The sequence below is a fragment of the Ostrea edulis genome, chromosome 2 (genome assembly GCF_947568905.1).
Source record: "Ostrea edulis chromosome 2, xbOstEdul1.1, whole genome shotgun sequence".
Taxonomy (NCBI): domain Eukaryota; kingdom Metazoa; phylum Mollusca; class Bivalvia; order Ostreida; family Ostreidae; genus Ostrea; species Ostrea edulis.
The window spans coordinates 17,346,718-17,372,803 of record NC_079165.1 but is presented as its reverse complement, the minus strand read 5'-3'; the positions used below and the strand labels follow the sequence as shown (position 1 = coordinate 17,372,803).

Below are 26,086 nucleotides of genomic sequence, written 5' to 3'. Positions count from 1 at the left end.
CCCTGCCTCATAAAGTGCCCCCCTTAATCGCAATTCCTGGATCCGCCCCTGACTGACATGGTGGATGGGGTATAAGGTCTTTGGGATACATTAATGTCTTTGTTTTCCTTTGTCACATATGCAGGTTTCTGTGACTTTGGAATTTGTGCATCCTGGTGCTCCTCTGTGGCCCAAATTGGTTATTTTAAAAAGATATTATATTCTATTCATTAAGAATTAAATATCGTTGGGGGGGGGGGGGGGTACATTAGGGACGGTGATGTATACATTATGGATACATTAAGGGCCGATGGGGTACATTAACTTCAGTGGGGTACATAGATGATTGATGATGGGTACACTGGGGTCTAACGTCTTAGTCTACCTGGTGTACTAGTATTCAGACGTTAGCTAGGACATGGTGCTTGGGTCCAGGACCCCTCCCCCGGCCGTATTTAACATATATGATTTAATTATTTTTGTTTAAAATCTCCCCAATGCATGTCAACATTGTCTTGCATAATCCCAAAAGTCCAAAATAGGCCCTTTAAAAAAAATACCCTCACTGGATCTTCAACATAGATATATGATTCGATCAACTCATGTAAGAATTTCTCCTATAATAAAAATATTTTTAAACATGTACATCATTTTATCACCGCATCCAAAACATTTGCAACGTAATCTTATCGAGTTTCGTATCTATTTGTAAAGTGGTGTAATTTCTTGTTTAGAAGTTATTGTATATTCATTTCTTTCTGACCGTTATAAACATGTATGTTATGCATCTGTATATTTATATTGTGAATATGTTTATGAACTTATAATATTACATCTTTTCAAATGTTTATTTATTTACTTGTTAAAGTTTTTTCTTTTATTTTTCTTTACTTTTTCATTTTCATCTTTGTCATGCAACAAGGGCAAATGTACAATTACCATTCAAAGTTAATTCAAGGAAACGGATTGATATAAGTTGCTACAACTTGTTTCCGAATCCTGTGTGCATATCATTTATTGTGTATATATATGTTGACATATTCAAATGAAATAAAGTTTAAACTAACTCATGTATACTGTAGGTTATTCGGAGGTGGGGTAGGGGTGAGGGTTCTGAACCCAAGCAACAGTGAGATAGGATAGTTTATACAATATATACCCGGTAGGCCTGTCAGTGAGTCACCGTGGTGCATTCGTTTTGATTAATTAATGGAATGCATGTTCATAGTTGCCACTTGGTACTATGTAGATGCTGTGTCATGTTATACCGATAAACGGCTAAGTCTTGAAAGCTCGGTGTGGGGAATCCACTCAGTGACGCTAATGAGTGGTATGTATATCTCAGTATTTTTAGAAAATAAGAAATTGATATTTATGATAATAATATCTAATATCGATTGCTACACATGATTAAAAAAAAAGGAGGGGGGGGGGGCGCCGGCGTAGGATCCGCCACAGCAAGAGACATGCACTGTAGATTTCATGGTTCACTACACTACCCCTCACGTTAGCAATTCTTCCTTAAAAGCTTATTCTTGACAAGGGCGGGGAGGGGGTGGGGGTTGTCTTTTCGCCTCATTTATATATATAGAATATGATAGAATAGAATAGAATACTTTATTTCTAATTCAGAGTTCAAAAATAGACAACCATGAGATGATAACAACAATGAAGAGAACTCACGAACACATGATTCTTTTACAAATGTCATATATACGACTACATCATGTTATCATTAATAAATCTGCCCACAAGAACATTTCTTTTCTTTCGTTATCGTATTTTTCACATGTTATAAAAAAAATAATGTATTTCATTTTCATTGGTATTAGATTTGCATTTTGTACATAATCGGTCCATTTTAGGAATGTTGATAAACCTACCCATGTCGATTTTTAACCTTTGAGAGGGCATTCTTAACCCGCTTAATGATCTTCTGTGAAGATACCAATAAATAATTTTCATAACCCCAGTTTTGTTTGAGTTTCACGTATGTGCTTAATTTGCCTTCATTATATTTCTGTAAATTTGAATACCAGTCTTTCACATAAATATTATATTATAATAATTCAATTTTATTTTATTACAGACCAATTTAAATTTATGTTTCCCATAAGTAACAAATTTATCTCTGGTATTCAAAATATTTCGTAATATTTCGCAAACCAAGAATTCTTCAGTAAAAAAAAAAAAAAAAAAAAAACGCCAACAAAATAATAATAATAATAAAAAAATTAATGATAATAATAATAAAAAAAGCTTTTTGCTACATTCATATACTATATTGTTGATTTTCTATGGAAATTAATGTTTAAATTATACTTCTTTTGTCAACTATGCCTTCAGGGGCCCTTGATTGGTCAATAAAATATCTTGTATCTTATATCTTGTATACATCCTTGAGTAAACAAATTCTCTAATCTATACCAGCCTATCAATGTCATAATGTCATAATGTAAACAAAGTCTTCTCAACTCAGATAGTACTGCAAAAATTGTTCTTTATGTTGAGTGGTGCATTCTTTCAATCATGGATTAATTAGTAATATTTTATTTTTAATTTCTTCTAAAACCTGGATGTTTCGAAACACTCTCCTGACTTTAAAGACCACAATTTCAATTTATAAAAGAATGCAATTTTTGAAATAAACATAGTTCAGACAATTACCGCCGATGTGTAAAATACTAATGCCATTGCGATTGTATGAGGCGATAATTTGGCTCATTAGCACCCACCGAACTTTTCAAGCGTCTTTCTGACAATGATTGCCCCAGAGTTCCTCCGCGAACATGCGCACTGCAGGAAAATTAAAGAACCTGAAACATTTGGTGAAATTTGTTCATTTGAAAAGTTAATGATCAAGTCATGAGAGTGGCGATCTGCAGATAGCTTGTTGAAAATTTAACATGACATCTTCTAATTCAGCGGGGAGAAAGCCGGCTTTGTGCCGTTTCTTCGTGAATACTGGAAACTGTGTGTATGGTGAAGACTGTCAATTTATCCACCAGAACCCAGGAGTTGGATTTCAAAAACCATATTCCAATGGACCGATGCATTCTTCAGAAAATCAGGGTGTGGATTTTCTTATAATAATGTATTTCTGTTTTCACAACTTGTGTGCGCAGTCGTAGTGCCTGTGTCATCTGAAGGCTGTGTGATATAATTAGTTGTAAACAAATGTTTTAAAACTAGGTCAAACAAAAAATCCCACCGATGTTTTGGGTTAAAATTTGTTGATGCAAAACTCTAAGTAATAAGGGATACCTCAAAGATATAGCTTCATAATCTGTCTTTTTATTGGTAAGTGAAGGAAGAAAGGTGTTCACTGCCTGGGTAAGTCTTGATTGGCAAATTTTAGAAAGACACAAAGTTTCCCATACTGCCTAATTGGCATTTTAGAGAAATATGGGGTGGACTTTCATATTTTTGTTGTTAGTGAGGTTGATTATATATAATGCAGCTTGCTTGCTTTTTTAAATGAGCATGGTTCTGCATCATCAATTTTACTGAGTTAAATTCACTGGCAAAGATTCATGACATCTTCTCACCAATTCTCTTTACACTTTATTATGTTCAGATTTGTTGAAAAAACTTGAAATATGATCTGAAAACTGTCTGCTTGTGGATTTTGGCAGCCAATGATATAGAATGAAATAATCTGCTTTTTTTAAAAATGCAAACAAAAATGGTGATAAAATTAACTTGCTGTTACTTTTACCTTGAAGTATATCATTTATCATAGACCATCAAAAAACTATCTTTCTAGGAAATCAAAAGCCTATTTTGGTCTTTTAAATGATTGTGGCTCAGGAAAAAAAAAAGGGGGAAAGAAAATTTGAAAATATTTAATCCTATGTAGTTAAAAAAAAAATATCAAAGAGTGGCTCGGATTTGCAATCAATATCAATTGTTTGACAGATTTGTACACTTTGCATTGACTGTGTTAATGAGTGGTGATGATTCAGACATAGTGAATGAGTCTGAGTAGTGGAAGGAGATTTAACAGTTTCATGTTAAATAGCATCATACTGGAAACAGAAAGAGAACTTACTGTTAAACATGGTAATATTTAGAACTATGACAGCCACTGATGTCTGGTAAATTTTTAATTTTCTAAATTCTCCCCACCCTACAGGACATGATGTCAGGTAATTATTTGCTCTCTTTCCCCAACTCTGTATATGCTACTTAAATTTTGCACTTGTAACCTTATAACAAATCTTGCAAGAAGGTCCATTAAACATCTACAGATTTGTTATTGAAGTATTAAGACTGAATGTTGGCAAACAAGATTCCGATAAAGTTGACAGTCACCTGTGTTGTCGCAAAAGTTCGGAACAGAGTCTTGAAAGCTGCAGTGGCTCACACTGGTGTTGAACTGTTCATCAGAATTTAATACAACAAGAATATCAATGTCCTCAGGCAGAGCTTAGCAGTAATTGATGAGAAAACCTGTGATAGAAATTCACTTAGTTATGATAAAGTGTTGAAAACAATTTGCACATGGTAAAATGAAAAAAAACATAACATTTATTTGTAGTGAACAGGATTTTAAAAACAGGAAACTAGTCATGAAAGAGGTGCAAAAAATGACTACAGTATTCAGAAATATTTTCTAAAATCAATGAAAAGTATAAGTACATTCTTTTTTCTTTATCATATCATTTTTACTCAGGGCACATGAAAGTACATATACATATTATAGTACTTTATCTAAATCTGCTAAACAATTGTCAACAACAACATTGTTTAAACAGGCTATAACTGGGAATCATTTTAGATTACCTGTTTGCCTCTATTTCTTTGAGAGTAACTAATATTTTTTTCAAGTATTTCTCCAGTTTTAAATTATTTTATGCTGTTTTGATATATTTGTATGGTTTCATATTACTGATTATCTAAAACAAACTACTATAGTTCTCCTCTGAATTTGACCTTGGGGAAAATGCCCTATTAAGCAAAAATAATCACTAGTATCATCTCTTACAGTGAAATCTTCAAGTAAAAGCAACATCTTTTCCACACTTAGTTGCAGCTCAGTTTTTATTTTTTTTTTAAATAGTTTTGTTTTGATTTGTAATTAATATTGCCAGTAATGAAAAAATAAAGTCAGTCTTCAATTTTGATTTTGACTTTGAAATTAAATGATTTTTCACTGAATTGTACACAGGTGACTGAATTATGTAGGAACTTAGTCTGCTTTGACCTCGTTACTTAGGTAAACAACTTGGTTTTTCTCTTCACTATGTGATTTTGTGAGGAGTTAGACTTTTGACTTCCCACCTAAGTAATACATCAAATTAATATCCCAGGTATGTGCAGTATACAGTTACGGTAATGAAGCTGTTGAGTAAAAAGTGTTAAAACACAAGTTTTCTGACAAATTGATTGTAATTTAGCAGGTGCCCTTGGGCGAGTGACTACTCAGTATGTGAAATTCTCTTGTTCTACTTATAACTTCTCATGGCTGATTAGATTTTTTTTCGGAGTTTGATTTATTCTGTAGAAAGCACTTTTGTCTGTGTTCTCGATATAAAGAGACTCTCAGCTAAAGGAATGCAGAACATTAATTTATCCACTGCATTGTAAAAATGACAACCTAGATGCTTCCTTATTGTAATTACCATTAATGTTGTTAAACAGTTTAAGTGACACCTTCATTTAAAGCTATTAGTACTGCTGCAAATAAAATGGGTTAAGATACTCCCTCACATTTTTATAAAGATTTAAATGTTGCAGACATTTTGATGTGAACAATTTTCTTTTGAATGTGACTAAGTTTAAATCAATGAAAAATGTATGTAAAATTTTCACGTTTTCTCTCAAAAAACACTTGTTGTAGACTTGGGCATCTGGATGTCAGTCCTTGGCACTTGAGAAAAAAATTGGGTTGTCGATAAAAAGTTTTAATGTCAGACAATTAAAATTGCATCATTGTTCCCAAGGTTAGATGTGTAAAAATAGTAACAGATCTCAGAATGTTTAAAAACCTACTCATTTCTGATTTAGGGTTACAAATGTAATGGTGGACATCAAGATCAGCAGTTCTTAAGGAAAAAAACCCTGTAGAAATGATGACAATTTTTTAATTGATTTGAATTTTCTCTATATGACCAACAAAACATTGTATATTTTATAAGATATAGGTTAGGTTTTATTATAAGATATTCAGGCTAAGTAACTGGTAGGTCATACACTATGAATGTGGGTTGATGGGTTCCGTATACAAAGTTCTGTAGTTTTTGGAAAATGAACACTGTAGTGAAAATGATATGAACTTAGCCCCTTATAACATACACTGTAGAAATAAAAGCATGAATTTTAAACAGAAAGATTTAGAGAACAGAAATTTGAAAATTACTAGGAACAATTTCAAGGCTGTGAACTGTATGATGAATAGTGAATATGCATCTAGCCCCTACAAATGTATTATACCCAGTTCCTGTCAATACATATCTAGCCCCTACAAATGTATTATACCCAGTTCCTGTCAATACATATCTAACCCCTACAAATGTATTATAACCAGTTCCTGTGAATACATATCTAGCCCCTACAAATGTATTATACCCAGTTCCTGTGAATACATATCTAGCCCCTACAAATGTATTATACCCAGTTCCTGTGAATACATATCTAGCCCCTACAAATGTATTATACCCAGCTCCTGTGAATACATATCTAGCCCCTACAAATGTATTATACCCAGCTCCTGTGAATACATATCTAGCCCCTACAAATGTATTATACCCAGTTCCTGTGAATACATATCTAGCCCCTATGAATGTGATCCTTCATCATTTCATTTATATAGAGTATGGAAAGCTTGCGAGTTCTGTGTGTTTAAGGAAACCTTGTATTATGGATAAGTAGCAGCTAATACATAACAGTTTAGAAGTGGGAGCCCTATAATTAAAGAATTAAAAATTCAAAACAAACTGCTATGTACTTACTGCAAAAACCCACTCTCTTGTGTAGAATCCAGTCCTGAATTGGCTTATCAAAGTCCATGTGGGTGATATTGTCAATCTGAACTTTAACATCATTCAGAAATAGGTCACGTTAAGATAACAGCACTATATACAAACATCACAGTTGTAATTATGGCTTTTGACTTGCTGCTCTATATGCAAAGGATTGAATTAAACAGAGAAATAGCTGGTATGTTCCACAAGTTGTTAAGAAGCAGAAATAAAACTGGCACTCAGGTAGTGTTGTAGTATCGGATTGTCTCTCATTTGTATGTAGAGGTTGACATGCATCCTTGACTTGTATTTTCAGGTATACCGGATTCCTTAGGAAACAATGGAGATCAGTATTTCAATGCAACCTTTGGAGGAGAGAGCACTGTGCCAGATTTTAACCCGTTTTCTGTAAGAGGATTTAGATGTTACTGATGTATCTTGTCAAACTAATTGAATTATAATGAAAAAGCCTGGCTCTTACTGTCTGGAATTTACACATGACATTTTCTTTAATTGAGAAAAAAATCAGAAATCGTTTCATTTGTTTTTGTATGCATATAAGTAAATGAAAAAGCAATTAGGGATATTTATACAAAGAACATTGTCGAATACATTTTCCTATGATAGTTAAGCAGGTATTAAAAGGTCACCAGAATTTCCTCTGCATCTGCATGTGAATTTTGTATACATTGTTTTCAGAGACCCCCCATGGGTCGTCCTGGCAGGAGTATGCTCGGTCCCTCAGGTCATGCACCAAACTTTGGTCCAGGTAACCCCCGTATGGACTTAGCCTCAGGGGAGGGGAGACTGGATTGTCACCCGGGTAGTGGACAGATGAGAATGGACAACTTCCGGTCGGATGGTGTTCGAATGGATCATGGAATTGCATCAGACTTCGCAGCTTTAAACCTCCAGATCTCCAATACTGCTAAGGTATTTAATTATTCTTTGGATATAGATGTGCATCATGCATTATTTTTTTTCTAGGTAACATAATTTTTTATATATATATAGAAATTGATCATTTCAGTATTAAGAATATGTAGAATTGGCAACAGAATTGAGGGGAAAAATATGAAGTTGATTGGAAGCAACAAATTAGAAATATGAATCAAGAAAGGAACTGGACATTGATAGCTGGTCTGGATTTTGATTTCTTTAAGATTAAATACCTTGTGCATTGTTGGCAGTTTTTTTCTTTTTCAGGGACCAAACCCTATTGCTAATGAGTTTGTCCCCAAGTCGACATCCCTGAGTCACAGTGCCAGTTCCCCTAATTTCTCAACCCTTAATGGAAATGGATATGCTCCACCACATTCAAATGGGCCCCCACCACCGCCACCACCCCCAATGATGATGTCTGGGCAGCAAGAGAACCACAGCATAGCTGCTGTGGTACCACCTAACAACATGATGATGTCGAACACCCCACCCCCTCCTCATCTAGTGCCTACAAGTAAGTGAACACCCCACCCCCTCCTCATCTAGTGCCTACAAGTAAGTGGTCACCCCACCCCCTTCTCATCTTGTGCCTACAAGTAAGTGAACACCCCACCCCCTCCTCATCTAGTGCCTACAAGTAAGTGAACACCCCACCCCCTTCTCATCTAGTGCCTACAAGTAAGTGAACACCCCACCCCCTTCTCATCTAGTGCCTACAAGTAAGTGAACACCCCACCCCCTCCTCATCTAGTGCCTACAAGTAAGTGAACACCCCACCCCCTCCTCATCTAGTGCCTACAAGTAAGTGAACACCCCACCCCTCCTCATCTAGTGCCTACAAGTAAGTGAACACCCCACCCCTCATCTAGTGCCTACAAGTAAGTGAACACCCCATCCCTCCTCATTTAGTGCCTACAAGTAAGTGAACACCCCACCCCCTCCTCATCTAGTGCCTACAAGTAAGTGAACACCCCACCCCTTCCTTATCTAGTGCCTACAAGTAAGTGAACACCCCACCCCCTCCTCATCTAGTGCCTACAAGTAAGTGAACACCCCACCCCTCCTCATATAGTGCCTACAAGTAAGTGAACATCCCACCCCCTCCTCATCTAGTGTCTACGAGTAAGTGAACACCCCACCCCCACATTCTTTTATGTAATGCTTATGAATAATTGTCCAATCCCCACTCCATCATCCAGTGCTTGTAAAGAAATTTGAAATTTATAGAACTACCCCTGATCTAAAGCTTAGGGATGAAATCCAATCCCCATGGTACTTACAACTCAGAAGGTCCATTGTCACTGTGCTAAGGACAAACAGATGGATAATTTTTAACAGATTGAAATTTTTAGCTGTACTGTCTGTAGGTGAACATGAATGAAATTAAAAGGATTAAAAGTATGTTATAAATTTGTGAGTTCTGTGTACAGGTGCACAATATCGGTTTGTAAGCTGTTGTTGGTGGTGTATTGGAGGTAATACCAAGCAAATTTCCATGATTTGAGTGTAATGTAGTCAGTGTTGATACAGTGCAGGTTTATATATAGTCATACTATGTGATCTGTTGCAGGTGGCGTTACTTTGGTCACAACCAGTCCTAGCCATAGTCCACACCTGTCTCCCTCCAGCTCACCCCTGATGATGCGACGGACCGCATCCTCCCCCATCACCCCCCTCAAGCAAACCACCACCCCAAAAAAATCAAACAATACCACCATCCAGGTAAGGTTTAAGATGAGTTATTGTCAAATCAGTCTTTTTCATAGAGTTTAATTTTAATTAGTTAAAAATGAATTAACTGTCCAGTTATTGGTTTTTGTGAGGTTAGATTTGAGTTAAAGATGAGTTACTGTCCAGTCTGATTTTTAGTAAACTCAGGTGACCTATTGTAATTTGTGCGACATGTTAACAATTGAACATTTTTAACTTCTTGATAACTACTATTCCAATTTTTTTTTTTTTTTTTTTTTTACAAATTTGGTATGAAGCATCACTTGGACAAGGGGATGTAAATTTCAGGACCCCTGCACCCCTGGGGCCCTAGGGGTGGGGCCAAAATAATAAATAACATCTTCAGTGCTATAAATACTAAAATGAAACTACATGGATATTTAGAAAGAACAGGTAGTCCTTAACCAAAATTGTATATTGATGATCCTAGGGATGGGTGATTTGGTATAAGGGTGGGGCCAAAATGGTCCATAATTAAATGTGTGAGAACAAAAGAACATTTTAACTTCCTCTTGATAAATACCATTTCAATTCCTTTCAATTTTGATATGAAGCATCTTTGGGATAAGGGGGACATAACTTGTAAATTTCAGGACTCCTTCACCCCTGGGGCTTTAAAGGTGAGGCAAAATTGACCAATTTTCAAAAACAAAAATTCTCTACAACCACAAATGTGTAAGGAAAACCTCTACTTCGCAAAATTGTATTTCATGATCCCTGAGATAAAGGTTCTGACCCCAGGGTGGGCCAAAACTTTATTATACTGTATATGTGTGTAAAGCATATAAAGAATATCATCTTTAATGCTATTGATACTAAATTGAAACTAGTAGATATTTAGAAGGAGTAGGTCGACCTTTACCAAAATTGTAAATTTCATAATCCCAGGGAATGATGGCTTTGGTTCCAGGGTGGGGCCAAAATTATTATAGTAATTGTTTTTATCATTTGAAACACTTCTTTATGTTTGCTTTTTCTGTATAAAAACTAGCTGCATGTTTAGGAAAAGCAGGAAGGGATGTACCAAAATTATGAATTTTGCAACCTAAGGGTTTTGACTCAAGGACAGGTTCAAATTAGTCATATCTTGTTAAATTTACATATATTATCTTATGTATAGCCTTTCATCAAAGCCTTTCAAGGGCATTCAAGTATTAAGAACACATCTTGTATTATATTGTTGCTAAATATTAGAATTTAGCTTACATCTGCAGAACAGGGTTTCATAGCCCTTGGCAAGTGATACTTTTAACTAATAATCAAGTGATTGATTTTAAAGGCCTGTGGGCCTCTTGGTGTGGAGTTTAATTTGAACTGTGTTCATGGTATGGAAAAGTTCATGAATTGAAATCATTTGTGAACAAGAGACACTCACTTCAGAGGAGGGAACTACTCATTTGACTTCTTCTCCTGTTTGTTCTTTTGTGCATGTGACCATACCCCATCATAGTGTTGTCATTAAAGTGAATTGAGTACAGTATATTGGGGTATAAAATCGGATGGATGTATCTGTTATTGTGTGTGTAGGTGATCAACTTTTACAGGTCATACATGTACCAAATCGTTGCTGGACGTGCTTATTTCAATTGTGTTTTTTCTTCTTCTTTATTTTCAAGGAGAATGTTGGTGGCACAACTTATTTTTATTCACCGGATGATTTCACCCCCCAGCATGAAGCCACTGTAAGTATAGACTTGGGGTGGGTCCAGGGACAATCTGTATGGTCACTACTGTCCATTACAGGACTGGGGGTGGGTCCAGGGACAATCGATTTGTTCACTACTGTCCAGAATAGGACGCTGATATGTTTCTGGCAAGCTTGATCCCTGAAAAAATAAAGCAAAATGCTTCTCAGTTTTTAGTAAACCCGATAAACATGAAGGATGTCTATTGAAGATTAAATCACATGTATTACATTAACATTAGTACATGTATAGAAACCTACAGACATTTTCTTGGAATGATTTGTTGATATGAAAGGTTTTTTAACAATATTATGCCACTTGTGTATTATCTGTAAAGATTTCAGTGTTCATACCAGAACCTTGACATACCGTTTTAAATATTCTTATGTTGCAGCAACTGCCAAATTTCTCCATGTTTCCCAGTCTCCCACCCCACATTGCACATTTATCGGTCAAGAAAAATATGCCTCAGTTCCATATGCCTGATGAACTCAAAATGGTGAGTCCTAACTAGCATGATGTGCCTTTGTGTATGTTTTATGATTTTTGAAATTTTTAATTCATGTATACTGTAATTATAATTAGAAAGTAATGAATGTTGGCATTATTAAAGTTTTGTTTGTTGATGTTTAGTTTAGTATAACTGTGAATGTAATTATAATTTTGTTTCAGTTGAAGTATTTTATTTTAATTTGACAGGATATCTTAAATAAACATGCTCTAACGATGGCGCAGCTGGACACTACCCAAACCACAGGTAGGACGAGTTCACGTGGAGTGATTTTTAAATTTCTTCATGTCATACAAGATAGAATTTATATGTGTGATCACCACAATGCTTATTTGATCAGGGTGGCATTAAAACATTTGTTGTTAGCTTGTAAGCCATTTATTTGGTACAATATGTCAGTTCAATATCAATTTTCAGATATCCCTGCAGAAGTGGATAATTATCACAATCTCTTCCCCCTGGAGCCCCCGCTAGCTAACCCAATGCAGAAATCCAACACTTTTGGTTACCCCACCACTTGCTACAAAGCAGTCAACACCAAAGATGGACTGACTTATTGCTTACGCAGAGTACACAGTAAGTGTCCAATCTCTCACCAGAGGGTGTTACGCTACGCTCCACAACACCTCTGTTATCATCTGATTTACAAGAATTTTGTAAAACAGAGCGTCTTTGAAAATAAAATAAATCTGCATCATTTTCATAAATAAAACATAAATTTATGAGTTAAAAACACATTGGTAGGTATCGAAACGCTGTATTACGTTAGTGTAACCCCCATATTTATGGAACTATTTTGTCTTGTCAAATGTATTAATTTCACTTTCACTTCGTAACTATGGACTCTACATTAGAAAAACTAGCGAGATTATAATGATGAAAATCTAACATTACACAAAGAACAGAAACATGTCTTTCTGTTGGAGTCAAAGATGCTATTTTGTCCGTGCGAGATTATGTGGTTAGCCGAACTATTTATCAGACGATAACAGAGGTGAAAGTGAAGCTTGCATAGCGCGCCCTCTGGTGAGAGAATGAGTAAGTGTCGAGGGGGGAGGGGGGGGGGGTGCTAACGACTGTACAACATGCTCTCTACTTCTCGTTTATGTGTATTAATGTGTATCTAGGTTTGAATTTGCATCAGTCAATTTCATGAATTTATGAGAATTAATGTTTCTCCTCATACGTCAACTCTTGCAATTTTTATGTGAATAATTTTAGAATTTTGACTTGAATTAGAGCTATAATTAGTTATTCTCGTTATTTTATTGACATAACTTTCATCTGATTTTGCAGGTTTCCGGTTATCTAACACAAAGTGTATGGGCATTATAGACATGTGGAAAAAGATGTACCACCCCAATATCGTACAGCTGAGAGAGGTCTTCACAACCAAGGCCTTCGGTGACAATTGTAAGTTTTAACATTCGGAGGGTACTGACAGCTAGTTAGCTGAAGTAGGATCTTTTCAGTGTATAGTTGATCTCTTGTTGAATAAAAATTACTGTAAAAGTGGTTATTTATGCGTGGGGGAAATTTACACTAATCATGTGGTCATGTAATGAGCACGTAAATTTCACCCGCACGTATAGTCAGGGTTTTTTAAGGTATTGATTTCAAGGGCCCAGGCCTCTCCAATTGGGAAAATAGCAATATTTGCTTGAAATTGGGAAAAATGTTCCATGCAGAAAGTTAGGGAATAAAATAGACCAGGATGCATTAAGGTATAATTGGTCTCCTTCTGACTTTCAATTTGGTCAAAGCTGACCTCATTCAAATAAGCAGAGGCCTAAAAAATTAGGTGTACTTAACAATTTTGAAGCAATGATTTTAATCTGTGGGCCTGTGAAGAAGATATATGAACAATAAGGCTATCCTGCTTTGATTTGTTTTCATTGTTCTGGAATTTCAAAGCAAAAATTGGGGAAAATTCTTGCTTTTTAGCATTGAGAATGGGGACTTATTTTGGCCCCTACAGACCCTAAAAAATTCCCTTATAGTCATAAATATTGGATGCAATGTATGTTCAATTATCGCATATTTTTCCCGCACACATAATGTTGGACGTGGAAAAAACGCATACTTAACCCCCAGCATAAATAAACAATTTTACAGTATGGTACATGAAGATACAACAAAATGAAATGGCTTCTAACTTTTCTACAGTATTTGTTGTAACTATTGCGACATGAATGGTGGATAAAATCTGTGGAATACACACAGAATCGCACACCCCACATTGTATGGAACAATGTCGTGCTTTGTTAGTTAATACATGATCATTTCTTTGTTTCTTTCAGCCATAGTGTTTGTGTACGATTTTTTCCCTGGGGCTGAGACGCTGATGTTAAGACATTTCAGTGGCCCAGGCGGAATGAACGGTTACAACAATTCCTTCAGCATGGAAGGGGGCGGGTCATCGAGGTCCTACAACTCTGGAAACAAAGGTACACAACTCTGTCTTATCGTGGAGAGGTTTCAGAAATGGTACATTCCAATCAGTAGAATAAAGTAAAACTGATAAGACTGATACGTTTAGGGTTCAATATCTAACTTTTGTGTAATGTTGAAGATGTTCTTGTTAATTTTGATGTTACTTTACAGGACTGAATGGACCTAGACAACATGCTGGCTTGTTGCCAGAAAGCATGATCTGGGCCTATGTCGTCCAGCTGAGCTCCGCGCTGAGGGCCATTCATGCTGCCGGTCTCGCTTTCAGAACAATGGACCCAAGTAAAATCCTTATCTACAGCAAATCAAGGTAGGTAACTCAGAAAAATGAGATTGAGTAAAATGCTTATATCAGCAAATCAAAGTAGGTAACTCCTTGTAAAATCCTTGTCTACAGCAAATCAAGATAGGTAATTCATAAGTATGAACCCGAGTAAAATCCTTATCTACAGCAAATCAAGGTAGGTAACTCAGAACTATGAACCAGAGTAAAATTCTTGTTTAAGGCCAGAAAAAACTGAATTACTTGGTTCTCGGGCCAGTTTTGTCAAAAAGAAATGAGGCCTTCCCCCCCCCCCCCCCCCCCCCCCCCCTTTTTACCTCATGAAAAACAGACGAGGGATTATTTTTTAAAATTTTATTTCAAAACTCCCATTTTTTAATCCAGTGCTCAATAATCATTGAACAAAGAAATCAAGAACATTATTTCCTTCTCTTCTCTTTCTCTCTTGCATTTTCTACATTCTTTCTTCTGTGTGGCAACTGGTGATTAGCCCTACAGCTTTCACAAGTGGGATAAGCCCCTTCACTTTGCTGAACTGTCATTTACACAGTAAAAGCATATTGGAGGGAATATACCAGCACTAAAACACAGGGTTTTGACACAATCTGAGCAAACTAGTATAAATGTATATACATGTACATGTAGTAACCAGTGAATCAGACAATGCATTATAATTTCTGTTACACGTGTAAGTTGACAGATGAAAACAATGAAATTGTTTTTATTTATGTGTGCATAATTACTGTAAGCCTATGTCATCTTTGTGTTTAAAGGACACAACACAGGTTTCTAAACTTTTTTCATTTTTTCAGCAAAATCAATTCTTTTCATGCCTAAAACTACTTTAAATGTGTTTTAAATGAAAAATTTTGCGTAGTGTTCGAGTTTGAAAGCAATGAAATTCAAATCTTGCGATATGCATATTTACTTTCGCTATTTTACGCGCCATTATGTGTGACTTCATATGCGCCCTCGGGTTTGAAAACGTCTATTAGCCATTTCATAAACAGATTAGATTTAATCGACAAAAAACCAATTATCACGTTAACTGCTTGTAAATAATCTTTCATTGAGATGTTTTGTGCCATGCTCGGGTGTACTAGTTGTCAGTAGAAAGGATTTAGACAGTATTTTTCAATTTTTCGAAGGAAGTTACGAAAAGAAAGATGTGGATAATTTTTTGTTGGAGCAAGAACTTTTACCTTAAAAACAAACACCCAGTCACCTTTTCAAAAACCGCTTGGACAGTGACCCTGATAAACTGCAAGAAAATGGATATATCGAAGCTATAAGCACTGGTAGGCCTACAGCATACATTCTGTTTTGGTCTTCAAATTCAATACACACTCCGCTCAACTGACCTTCACCTTGTAACAACATATATACAATGTAACTTGTGAGTTTCTACCAACTGGTAGATCAGATTTAAAAAAATTCAATTATACAAAATAATTGAACTTTTAATTATATAAGTAATAGAATATTTTATTTCCTAACTTTAAATTGAGTTATAAAATTATTTCCTCATTGAATTCGTAACATCTATCAAGAGTGCGTCTGTATAACATATGCCATGCTCCCACTTCCTGCAACGGCGTGCTGATTACAATTCAAAAATAATAATAAGATTGCTTTATCAAAATGAACTAATGTGATTTCCACTTTAAATTTGATTATTTATATTGATTTGTGTGTTTTTTTCCCTTTTTCTTTCTTTCTGAAATGCACCCGTGACAGTAGCTTGGCCTAACGCCTAGTTGTCAACATTGTAACGTATAATAATTTGTCTAATCCAAAAATAATGATTGCACTGTTTATTTTAGAAAAACTGCACCAATTACAGATGTACGTGTATAAAGGAATAACATTACCAAACAGTTTGTAGACAGAGACTATAAACATTATTTACTCGCAATATTGCCGATTTCATACTCGCTTTCCTCGCTATATTTGGGCATTTACCTGTACCTAGCTATTTGTATGCACTGGTGGCAAAAACATATAAAACATAAAAAAATTGTCAACATCGATTTAAATGTTGCCCATGGTGAATAAATTAGGCCCCTAAAAGCTGAGTTTTTAATATCTCACAGTACTTTCATAATCCGAAGGGCGCATGTGACGTCACTGTACCACGTGACTACCTACCTAATTAACTAGACTTTTTTAAAATCGGCTTAGATTTAAGTCTGTATTGTGGTTAATTATCGCAAAATTTCGGCGAACGAACTATTAGAATTACTCTAAGCATAAAGAAGACAAAATGCATGTAATTTTGTATACTTTGAAAACATGACATGTGTCTTTTAAGGCGTAAATCACGTATCAAAACATCCCATTCAGATTTCAGCGTTTCTACTTTCGTTTTGATATGGTACTCAACTTTGCCAAGTTTGTTCAATTTATTCCAGCACATACCGTCCTTTATCGTCATTTGGGCGAGGTACATTATCAATTATCTCTAGAAGTTGAACGTAAACCCCAAAATGTTCTCCTAAAATCATCAGTCTTTGTTTTTTTAGACAAAATGTTGCGGCAAAGGCGACAACACGGGCTAGATAGGGGGGCGGCCATTACTCAAACCAAACTGTATATAAGGCACGATTGGATTGCACGTACATGTATATGTATCATCCAGACGTTTGTCAGACATTTTACTGACGGAAATATCTAAAATGCGGTCGGAGTTTCCAGATTTTTTTTTAGCACCCAACAAGCGCATGAGGAAATTTTATTTTATTCATTTAATGATAAAAATGGGTAATGCACATTGTTATAAGAAATGTGGGCGGGCCTAAGAACCAAGTAATTAATTTTTTTTAGGCCTAAAGCAAATCAAGATAGGTAACTCAAAACTATGAACCCAAGTAAAGCCATGTCTAAAGTAAAATAAGGTAGGTAACTCAAAACTATGAACCCAAGTAAATCCATGTCCAAAGCAAATTAAGGTAGGTAACTCGGAACAGTTAGTGGATCCGAGTAAAATAATTATCTTTTGCAAATGAAGTAGTGCTGTCACATTTAACACGAAAGTCGGTTAACCGGGGTAAAAACACATGGTTTGATTTGGTTTTGAATTTTGGTTTTGTTTTATTACATTGTCTCATTTTGTTTGCTACATGTGCTATGATTGGTTTTATATTTTTATTTAATGATAGTAATGAAACGAAACCTGACGATATGTGGAAAGAAATTGCATGTTTGTGAATACTTGAGCAATATTCGCTCTAAATCTGAAAATTTTATTTTTTTGTGAAAGTGTGCTGTTATGATAGGTTTGTATGTAACTTTAACCGAAATCATTAATAAAATTCAAACTAAGTTTAAGATTTTATCAAAGAAAAGATTTTGGTTCTATTCAATACACGGCATATATATAGAGAAATGTTTGTACAGGAAGACAGTAGTGTAATTTTTCATCATTCAGAGCCTCAGAATAGGGTTTCTCACACAAATATTGATAACATATAAACCTTATTTTTTCTGTCATTTACCAAAAAAATTTTCCACACCTAAATGAAAGCTATAAATGATTGCTTTAATTTTTTAAGAATGGAGAGTCAGAAGATGTTAACAAAGCAATCACAACCTGCAAAATATGCGATGAGAGTTTAGATATGCAATGTAGGATTGTTATTAATTTGAATGAGAAATGCATTAAAAAAATGACTTGCATATGTATTAAAAATAAACAGAAAAATTATTACTTAAAGAGGTTCTCGTTATGCTTGTATTCATCAAGTTATTGTATCACTAAATCACTCTAAAAAATCCCCCCCCCCCCCCCCAAAAAAAACTCCAAAGAAAATCCAAAGTTTTATTTCCTGAACCAAAGCGAATCAAAAACTGTTTGAACCATGACAGCCCTAAAATCAGGGTAGATAAATACTGTTCAGAGTTGAATGTATTTCTCTAGAAATGATGAGAGGTATATGTACAAAAAAAATGATAGGAGTCAATGAGATTGTGTGGTAAAGACTACACATCTTGTGTTTAGTGACTATCTCTCTATGCTGTGTTGATACTTGTATGTTATGATGTTACAGCAATGAGATAAACGAACAGCTTCTCTTTTCTGTTGCAGGATTCGACTTAACTGTGTTGGTATTCTAGATGTGTTGACCTTTGACAGCCAAGGGAACCCCCTGATTGCCATTCAGCACTATCAGGTAATAAATACTCTTGCACTTTTAAGTTTGTGATCCATATTCTACAGGAATGTGGAATGCTTTTATCTGAAATTGATGAATTGAATGAAATATAAAGAAATTTTTCATCTTTTTAACATCCAAGTTCTTGCATTGTGGCATATATATTTTAGAACAGGAAAGATTTAGGCACCTGATCCCAACTCTGGTATATCCAGGGATCTGTGTTTTCCCGACTCTCTATTTTGTATTCCTTATAGGAGTTTGAGATTGATCACTGTTCGTTATCTTCACCTTTCATTGACAAGATCTGTTTATGTTCTCTCAAGTAAATCGGTTTCATGGGAGGTTATGAAATGACAGGGCTTTAAAGGCCAGGAGTAACCTAGAAAAAATTACACCCCTACAGCAATTAAGCATATATGGCAAGAGGGCAGGGCTTAGCAGTGTTATCAGAATAAGCAGCAGTCTGATGCTTGACTCTACACGTGCTCTGTAGCAGACGGTATTTTGAACAGGGAGACTGGCATGATTTATCAAAATAAACTAAAGTTTTCCCGCATTTTTCTACCACTCTGCTGGATCTATGAGGCACTGAAAGGATAGGTTTTTACTTTAACAAAACTTCACCCTAGGAATTACAAAATGAATTCATCATTGTTTTATCCATGTCTTTTAAAACATGTAGTTTTTCGATAATATACACAAAATATTGGTATATATGATATGATAATACTTATGATTTTCCTCTTGGTACCTTTCAATTATGAGAAGAATTTGGGGGGAAATTGTAGCTGTGCAATGGAGGACATGTGCATTGAAGGATTATTAAGAAACACTTTGTCCATTATGATATTTGGAGACCTACTATCTGTGATTGTCTCTTTTGACATTGTAATGTTCACACGTAAGAGTCCAGATTGAGAGTAATTTTAAAGTGATGGTTGATCAATTGGACATTTGTCATCATTGTTGAGAGACAATGGGAGTTACACAACTGGTCTAGGAGATTGTTGCTTAATCAGACAAACATCATGCTTGACATTATTCTAGAAAAGGTACCAGCAATCCTGCAAAACGCTGAAACAGCGATCAGACTGAACAGTCCTAATGAGTTATTTTTATAAAGTTAACAAATTTTTTAAAGGAATGTGATTATATATAATTAAAAAATAAAATCTGGATTTACCAATGATATATGAGTAAGTACTTTTTTTCCACATTATACAGTGATTTGATTACATGTTTCCTTTGGTGCAACCCCCCTTATCTAGAACTAGACAAGCATGCTCGTGCAATATGTGAGTCAACATCCGGTGTAAACAATAACAAAAGATAATCACACCCACAAACTGCCAATCTCTAGTTTGAAATACAAATTTAGCCCTGCTTCAGATTTTTTAGGCCAAAATTAAAACTTCATGAGAATTTATATCTAAAATAGATATGGCCAATATATGCACAGTTATGAAGGGAACAAGCATACCCATTTTAAAATTTCAGTACAACAGCTTAATCTTTATTTTTGCAAAATAAGTGCTGCAACCTGAATGTGACCAGAAAATTCATATATTCCACCATTTTCACCGATTGGCTGCTTTTATACCCAATTGCCGGCCTTTAAACTTGCTGGGTTTTTTTACTTGCAATTTTTATGAGTACAAATAGTCAACCAGTGAATTGAAAAATCAGACTTTCAGTTCACAAGTCATTGGAATTGATCAGTAGTAAGTATTCAATAAATGGCAAGAGGAAATCAATAAATAGGAACCAACTCAGTTACGATCGGATTGGAATTACTTTTTCCCTTTGACAGAAATTTTGAATTAGATAAAGCCTGTTTACAGAAGTTTACACGTTTCCCAATTTTCCATGTGGGAAAACTGAACTAAGCATTTTGGGAGTAAAAATAAAATGTTATGGCATGTGACCAGTGTATTCTTTTTTATGAAACCTTTTTGTATGCATTTTCTGTAGTTTAATCACGATTTTGTGTAAGCCAGTGCTAGAATTCATATTCTTTTAATGAAACGAATATATTTTTTTTACACTGTTTTAGATATGTTCAATTTTTAATTGTAGTTTATTGTTGTTTTAATGTAAAGCGCTTAGAGTAATTTTTTCATTATTATATAATACGCTATATGAATACTGTAAATAATAATAATAATAATAATATTTGAGAGGGTATGGCAGTCGCCCACTTGGACAGGTGGGTTTCCTCCGGGTACTCTGGTTTCCTCCCACATAAATGACCCCCTAGCGCAAACATCCGTGCATCAAAGGACACCATTGGAAATAAGCTTTCGAGCTTTCATGGTTTATCCTTGATATTTATGTATGTATGTTTGTATGTATGTATATACCGAATAAACATTTATTTTATTTTTTTACATGTTGTTAAATTTGTAGCAGGAGGACCTGATGTACTTAGGAAAAGTTGTGCTGGCGTTGGCTTGTAACACCGTCATGGCCATCAAGAGAGATAACTTCCAGAACTCCATGGAGCTCATTGCCAGGAACTACTCTGCAGACCTTAAAAACTTCTTCCTGTAAGTCACTGATAACAGAATAATACTGTCCTGTAGTCCACCATTAGGTATTAGTCTACTCATGCTATTATTCCTTTCTGTTCCACTGGAGAGGAAAGGAGATGTGTATATATACATGTAACCTGTTAGAACGGACAAACAGTTGTTTGGATCTTCACCATATATAGAGTCAAGAGATCATCTTTCTGCTTAACGCTTGTTGCATGCAAATGAGATCAGTTTATTTTGAGGGGAAAAAAGAACTATTTTTTTTTTAATCTTGTGCAAAAATTACCAAAGACACTGAAACTATTTGCTACTTATGCAGGATGTGTGAGTGTATGCCATTATTTGATTGGTTAAGTTGGTTTATCATAGGTACCTGTTGACCAATCAGAGTCGTCCACGCAGCATTAATGACATTATGCCTATGATTGGAGCACGCTTCTACACACAACTTGATTCAGCTCAGCTAAGAAGTGATGTGATTGAAAATGAACTCACCAAGGTAAATACTGACTTTGTACTGTCTCTGATGTTGATAGTTGAAAATATCTGTAAAACACTGCAATGAAACCCGAGTTTGATGGTGTGAAATATATACAAAAAAAATATTTTTCTGGTATCGTTGATAATAAAGATTATTCATAATATTGTTGCATTGGTTTTTGAATGTTTGATAATCAGCTGTAAATATTGCATATTTAGGAGGTTGAAAATGGACGTTTATTCCGCCTATTGGCCAAGCTAGGAACCATCAACGAGAGGCCAGAGTAAGTAGAATTTGCTTAATACTGAATCCAAGGTGAGGTGTCGCCTATTGAGCTATGAAACTTTGTATGTTGGTGTGTCTACTCAGTAAATGATCCTGGGAGGACCCTCCACAGTGAGACAGATTTGAAACACAAATTGAAATGCTATTTTTTAATTAACTTGTGTCCTTTATCAGCATCTAATGTTTCTTTTATATTACAAAGCTTTGGCATGGACACTGGACATGAATTTCACTTTGACCTTAAACTTGAACAAATGATTTGGGCCAAGGTCAAGCGATTTTCTGTTGATGAGCAAACTGTGCGACACATTAGCACCTAATCTTTCTTGTTATGTAGGTGGTAAAGCATCTAGATGTAATATGGCCACTTGCTTTATTACGTAGGTGTAGATCATCAACATGTAATATGGCCACTTGCATGTTATGTTCATCAGTGACTTTTAGTTTATTTTGAAAATTCAAACCTTTTTCTTCTCAATTTATTAAAAATTTCACTTTCTGTAATTATGAATTTCTCTTGAGTATTTCTATTATGTCATCCTACTTCTGGTATATCCAGGGTCCATGTTTGCCCACTCACTATTTTGCATTCCTTATCAGGGCTCGAAATTAACATATGCTTGTCAGTCTGTGACTGGTTAAAAGTCTGGCGTACTGACTAACATTTGTTTTAGTCAGTCCAATGGGACTGGTTAATTTTCTAAAGCATCATTTTGGAAAATATACTCGTGAAATTTTACACACACATTTGACATAGATCTACTTAGATCTGTAGATATCAGACGAATCTGATTCGTAAATTATAAATCCCACATAAGTGTTACATTATTGTCTGAGGCATATTGAGTTAAATTTCATTTTGATAACATTAATGGAATATGTTTAATTATTTTTGGAAAACTGTTGAACTGGTAAATTTTTCTGCAGACTGGTTGATATTATACTCCATCAGTCCGGCTGGACTGGTGACATAAAAAGTTAGCTTCAAGCCCTGCTTATAGGAGCTATGAGATTGATCACTGTTCTTTATCTTCGCCTTCATGTGATAAGCACATATGCACAGAACATTGTAGATTGTTCCTGTGTTAAAATCCGACACTTCCCTATATAATAACATTTGTGCTGTGTTTACGTGCTACTTGATGAAATGCCAGTGTATGATTGAATTGAAATTGAAATTTTATCATGTGTTGAAATCTGACCATTTCAGGTATAACCTAGATGTTCAGTGGTCAGAGACAGGTGACCGCTACATGCTAAAGCTGTTCCGAGATTACCTGTTCCATCAGGTGGACGAAACAGGTGCCCCTTGGATCGACATGGCTCACATTGTCCAGTGCCTTAATAAGGTACACACACAATTGCTTCATCACTTTGATGATACACTAGTTCATTACTGACTGAGGCAGAGGACTACACTGATTTTTTGTCCAATCTTTCACTTTTAGAATTTTATTCTTTAAGAATTTATACTTTTATGCCCCAGTAATCAGAGACTGCAATATATCGCAATATCGTTTTTGCAGGCAATACCCAATCCTAATTAAATATGTTCGCTATTTAATGAGGATCTATGGTCTTCTTTAGACATAATGGTGATAACTATTTGTTGACCTGTCCTGTATTTCAGCTGGACTCTGGTTCCCCTGAGAGGATTTGTTTGACATCTCGAGACGAGCAGAGTGTGTTGGTTGTGTCATATGCCGAACTGAAGCAGAATTATGAACGAGCATTCAGCGAACTACTCACTCCTTCCAGTCAGGCTCATGCTGCTTTCACGTAGCTACGGGAAAATCTAGATCTGTAGGGAAATGACGAAAGTTTTCCTTTACAGTGTTCTCATGACCTCTTAGATCTTACAATTTTTTTATTTTTTTTCGCAAAAAAGTGCTGGTCAGTATTTTGAACCAAAGGACACTGTTACAACTGTACAATACAAGGACTGATATTAACTGATCAAAATTTTTATATGCATGTTTATTTGTGTAAGTTGCAATATTGATTGTTACGATCTCGCTTTGGACGCTGGAATGTGTTTGGCAGCCAAGCTTTGGAGGTAGTGCTCTCATTCAGTGCTCGTCAAACTTAAGGCAGCATCTCAAAGACACGTTCCTGTTGGAATTAAGTGCCGGAAGTGAATGGATTTAGAGCAAATATTAATTTATTTTTTAAAGCATAAGCCAATTGGATGTTGAATATTGCCTCTATGGAGGTACACAATTTGGAGAGAAATTATTCATTTGTGTATTTATGACAATGTATTTAATATGTTTTTATTGTTGACAGATAATGCTGTTGATATAATTGTGATGAGTTTTGGGCATTGTGGCAAACAAAGAATGGCAGCATTTCAAGCTGACCTAAAACAGTGCAAGGATGGAGTGTGGCTCAGTGTAGCAACAAAGGGACACAACTCTTACAAGCCTGTGTTGGCGACATGTAGCCAGTCTTGGTGTGTTTAATCTGCTCAGATCAATTTGACAGCTTTATTTACATATCCTGCCCATGTTAACATGAACAGTTGGATAAACTTAGATTTTGCATTTGTGCAATAGACTTTTTGTATTTAAATTGCAAATGTCATATTGTTCTCCATTGGGCATACTCTGTGTTCAAACATGTAACATTCAAATGTCATTATCAGAATTTCAGCAAATGAAATCAAGTCTTCATTTTTTTGTAAAAAAAAAAAAAAAAAATTGTGACTTTTAAGCCTGGATTGAGATTACTTTCATGAAATTTAGATGAATGTCGGATCAAGATTGATTAAGAAATTGGTGAAATTTTGGGTTTTATTTTTTGGGTCTTCGTCTTGGTTGTTAAATAAATGCAGTTATAATGTTGTAATAATGATTTTATTGACATATTTTAATTGGGTTCAGATAAATGCCTTAGTTTACAAATAAGTTGACAATTTATGCCTAAAACTTTTGCACCATGTACGCAGTCGGAAATTGGTGTCACAATACTACGTGGAATTGATATAAATTGGATGTAAACTGAAGCATTTTGTCCTGAACTTTTCACATGTTCATCAGTCACATGATTGCTGTTTTATTTGTGCTAGGGTGTTATTTATTATGAAGGTGTTTCAATGTTGCCAACCAATTGATTTCTGCTTGAATTGAAATGAGAATAATTATACTTGTGTTGACACTAAGAGAACTTGAATAATATCTGATGAGAAATGAAAAACATGAAAGATTTTCACTTGATGCGGTTGCATATCAGTAACATTGAAATGCTGATTAATTTTAACTCGGCAGCATAATGTTAAACTTGTTGACCTGAGTCTGTACAGCCATGGGATTCGAAGACAGTGTACAGATGAAATATTTTTATGATGACAAAAATGTTTTAAAAAATACCAAATAAAAAATAATAAAATATTGAGAAATTTTATTTGGTGTTTTGTATGCTGTGGTTGAAATTCCGTCTAGTTGAGGAATAAAGGAAGGTAAAGCATGTTATGGGCAAGTGAGGAATATTGAATCCGAAATATTACAGACTGGTTAGGAGGTGGGGAAGTTTGTATGTTTGTTATATCAACGTTGAAATGACAGCAAAGATAGTGGGAATTAAGGATCACTATTAACAATGCAGTTAAAATATCTGTTGGATATGTTTTATCCTCGAATACTCATAAACAAATAGCTTCTACCCAGAGTTATCGTTCCTTACACTTGCACGTCTATATGGTTTTTCCAAGATTCTTGTAAAACGGTAAAATGCTCAAATGACATGCTTTCCACTTTATTTCCAAATATTTGCGTAAATAAATCAATTTCTAGCAGATGCCAAGTGATATATGTAGGTATGCATTGTAATGGGAAATAAAATCTACATTAAGTCTTGCCTTACATTTTCCTGATATTTCATAATCTAATTCGGTTTTTTTTTTTCACTAGCTGAAAAAGTGGATGTACACGTGGAATAACATTACTAATTTTTAGACGCTGACAGGTAGCTATGAGTGTAAGGAACGATAACTGGGTAGATTGCTTGCATACTTTGTGTGGAAAACATTCCTTAAAAGTAATGGAACCGAGGCCCATTGCCTCTAAGACGGGCGCGTTGCCGCATAT

General features: G+C 35.2%; 1 protein-coding gene and 1 long non-coding RNA gene across 2 annotated transcripts; one reads left to right on the top strand and one right to left on the bottom strand.

The window, feature by feature from the left end:
• Window positions 1–2,754: 2,754 nt before the first annotated feature.
• On the top strand, window positions 2,755–25,403 carry LOC125679258 (PAN2-PAN3 deadenylation complex subunit pan3-like). Its single transcript, XM_048918353.2, has 18 exons — window positions 2,755–3,051; window positions 7,261–7,352; window positions 7,644–7,877; window positions 8,151–8,400; window positions 9,457–9,608; window positions 11,234–11,299; window positions 11,697–11,801; window positions 12,002–12,059; window positions 12,231–12,389; window positions 13,110–13,226; window positions 14,114–14,260; window positions 14,418–14,574; window positions 18,632–18,716; window positions 21,108–21,247; window positions 21,605–21,734; window positions 21,935–21,999; window positions 23,212–23,350; window positions 23,632–25,403. The coding sequence occupies exons 1-18, from the start codon at window positions 2,886–2,888 to the stop codon at window positions 23,782–23,784; spliced, it is 2,415 nt and encodes an 804-aa protein (XP_048774310.1). The 5' UTR covers window positions 2,755–2,885; the 3' UTR covers window positions 23,785–25,403.
• LOC130052134 (uncharacterized) lies at window positions 4,071–6,999 on the bottom strand. The gene is made up of 2 exons (XR_008800500.1): window positions 6,933–6,999; window positions 4,071–4,431 (listed from the first exon to the last, which is right to left on the bottom strand). It is a non-coding gene; the product is annotated as an uncharacterized LOC130052134 (long non-coding RNA).
• Window positions 25,404–26,086: the final 683 nt, after the last annotated feature.

Excerpts from the sequence above, each read along its gene's own strand:
- LOC125679258 (XM_048918353.2), top strand. The coding sequence starts at position 2,886 with ATGACATCTTCTAATTCAGCGGGGAGAAAGCCGGCTTTGTGCCGTTTC. Across the intron at positions 21,248-21,604 it reads GACCTTAAAAACTTCTTCCT|GTACCTGTTGACCAATCAGA; the intron begins GTAAGTCACTGA and ends GGTTTATCATAG. Across the intron at positions 23,351-23,631 it reads TTGTCCAGTGCCTTAATAAG|CTGGACTCTGGTTCCCCTGA; the intron begins GTACACACACAA and ends CCTGTATTTCAG.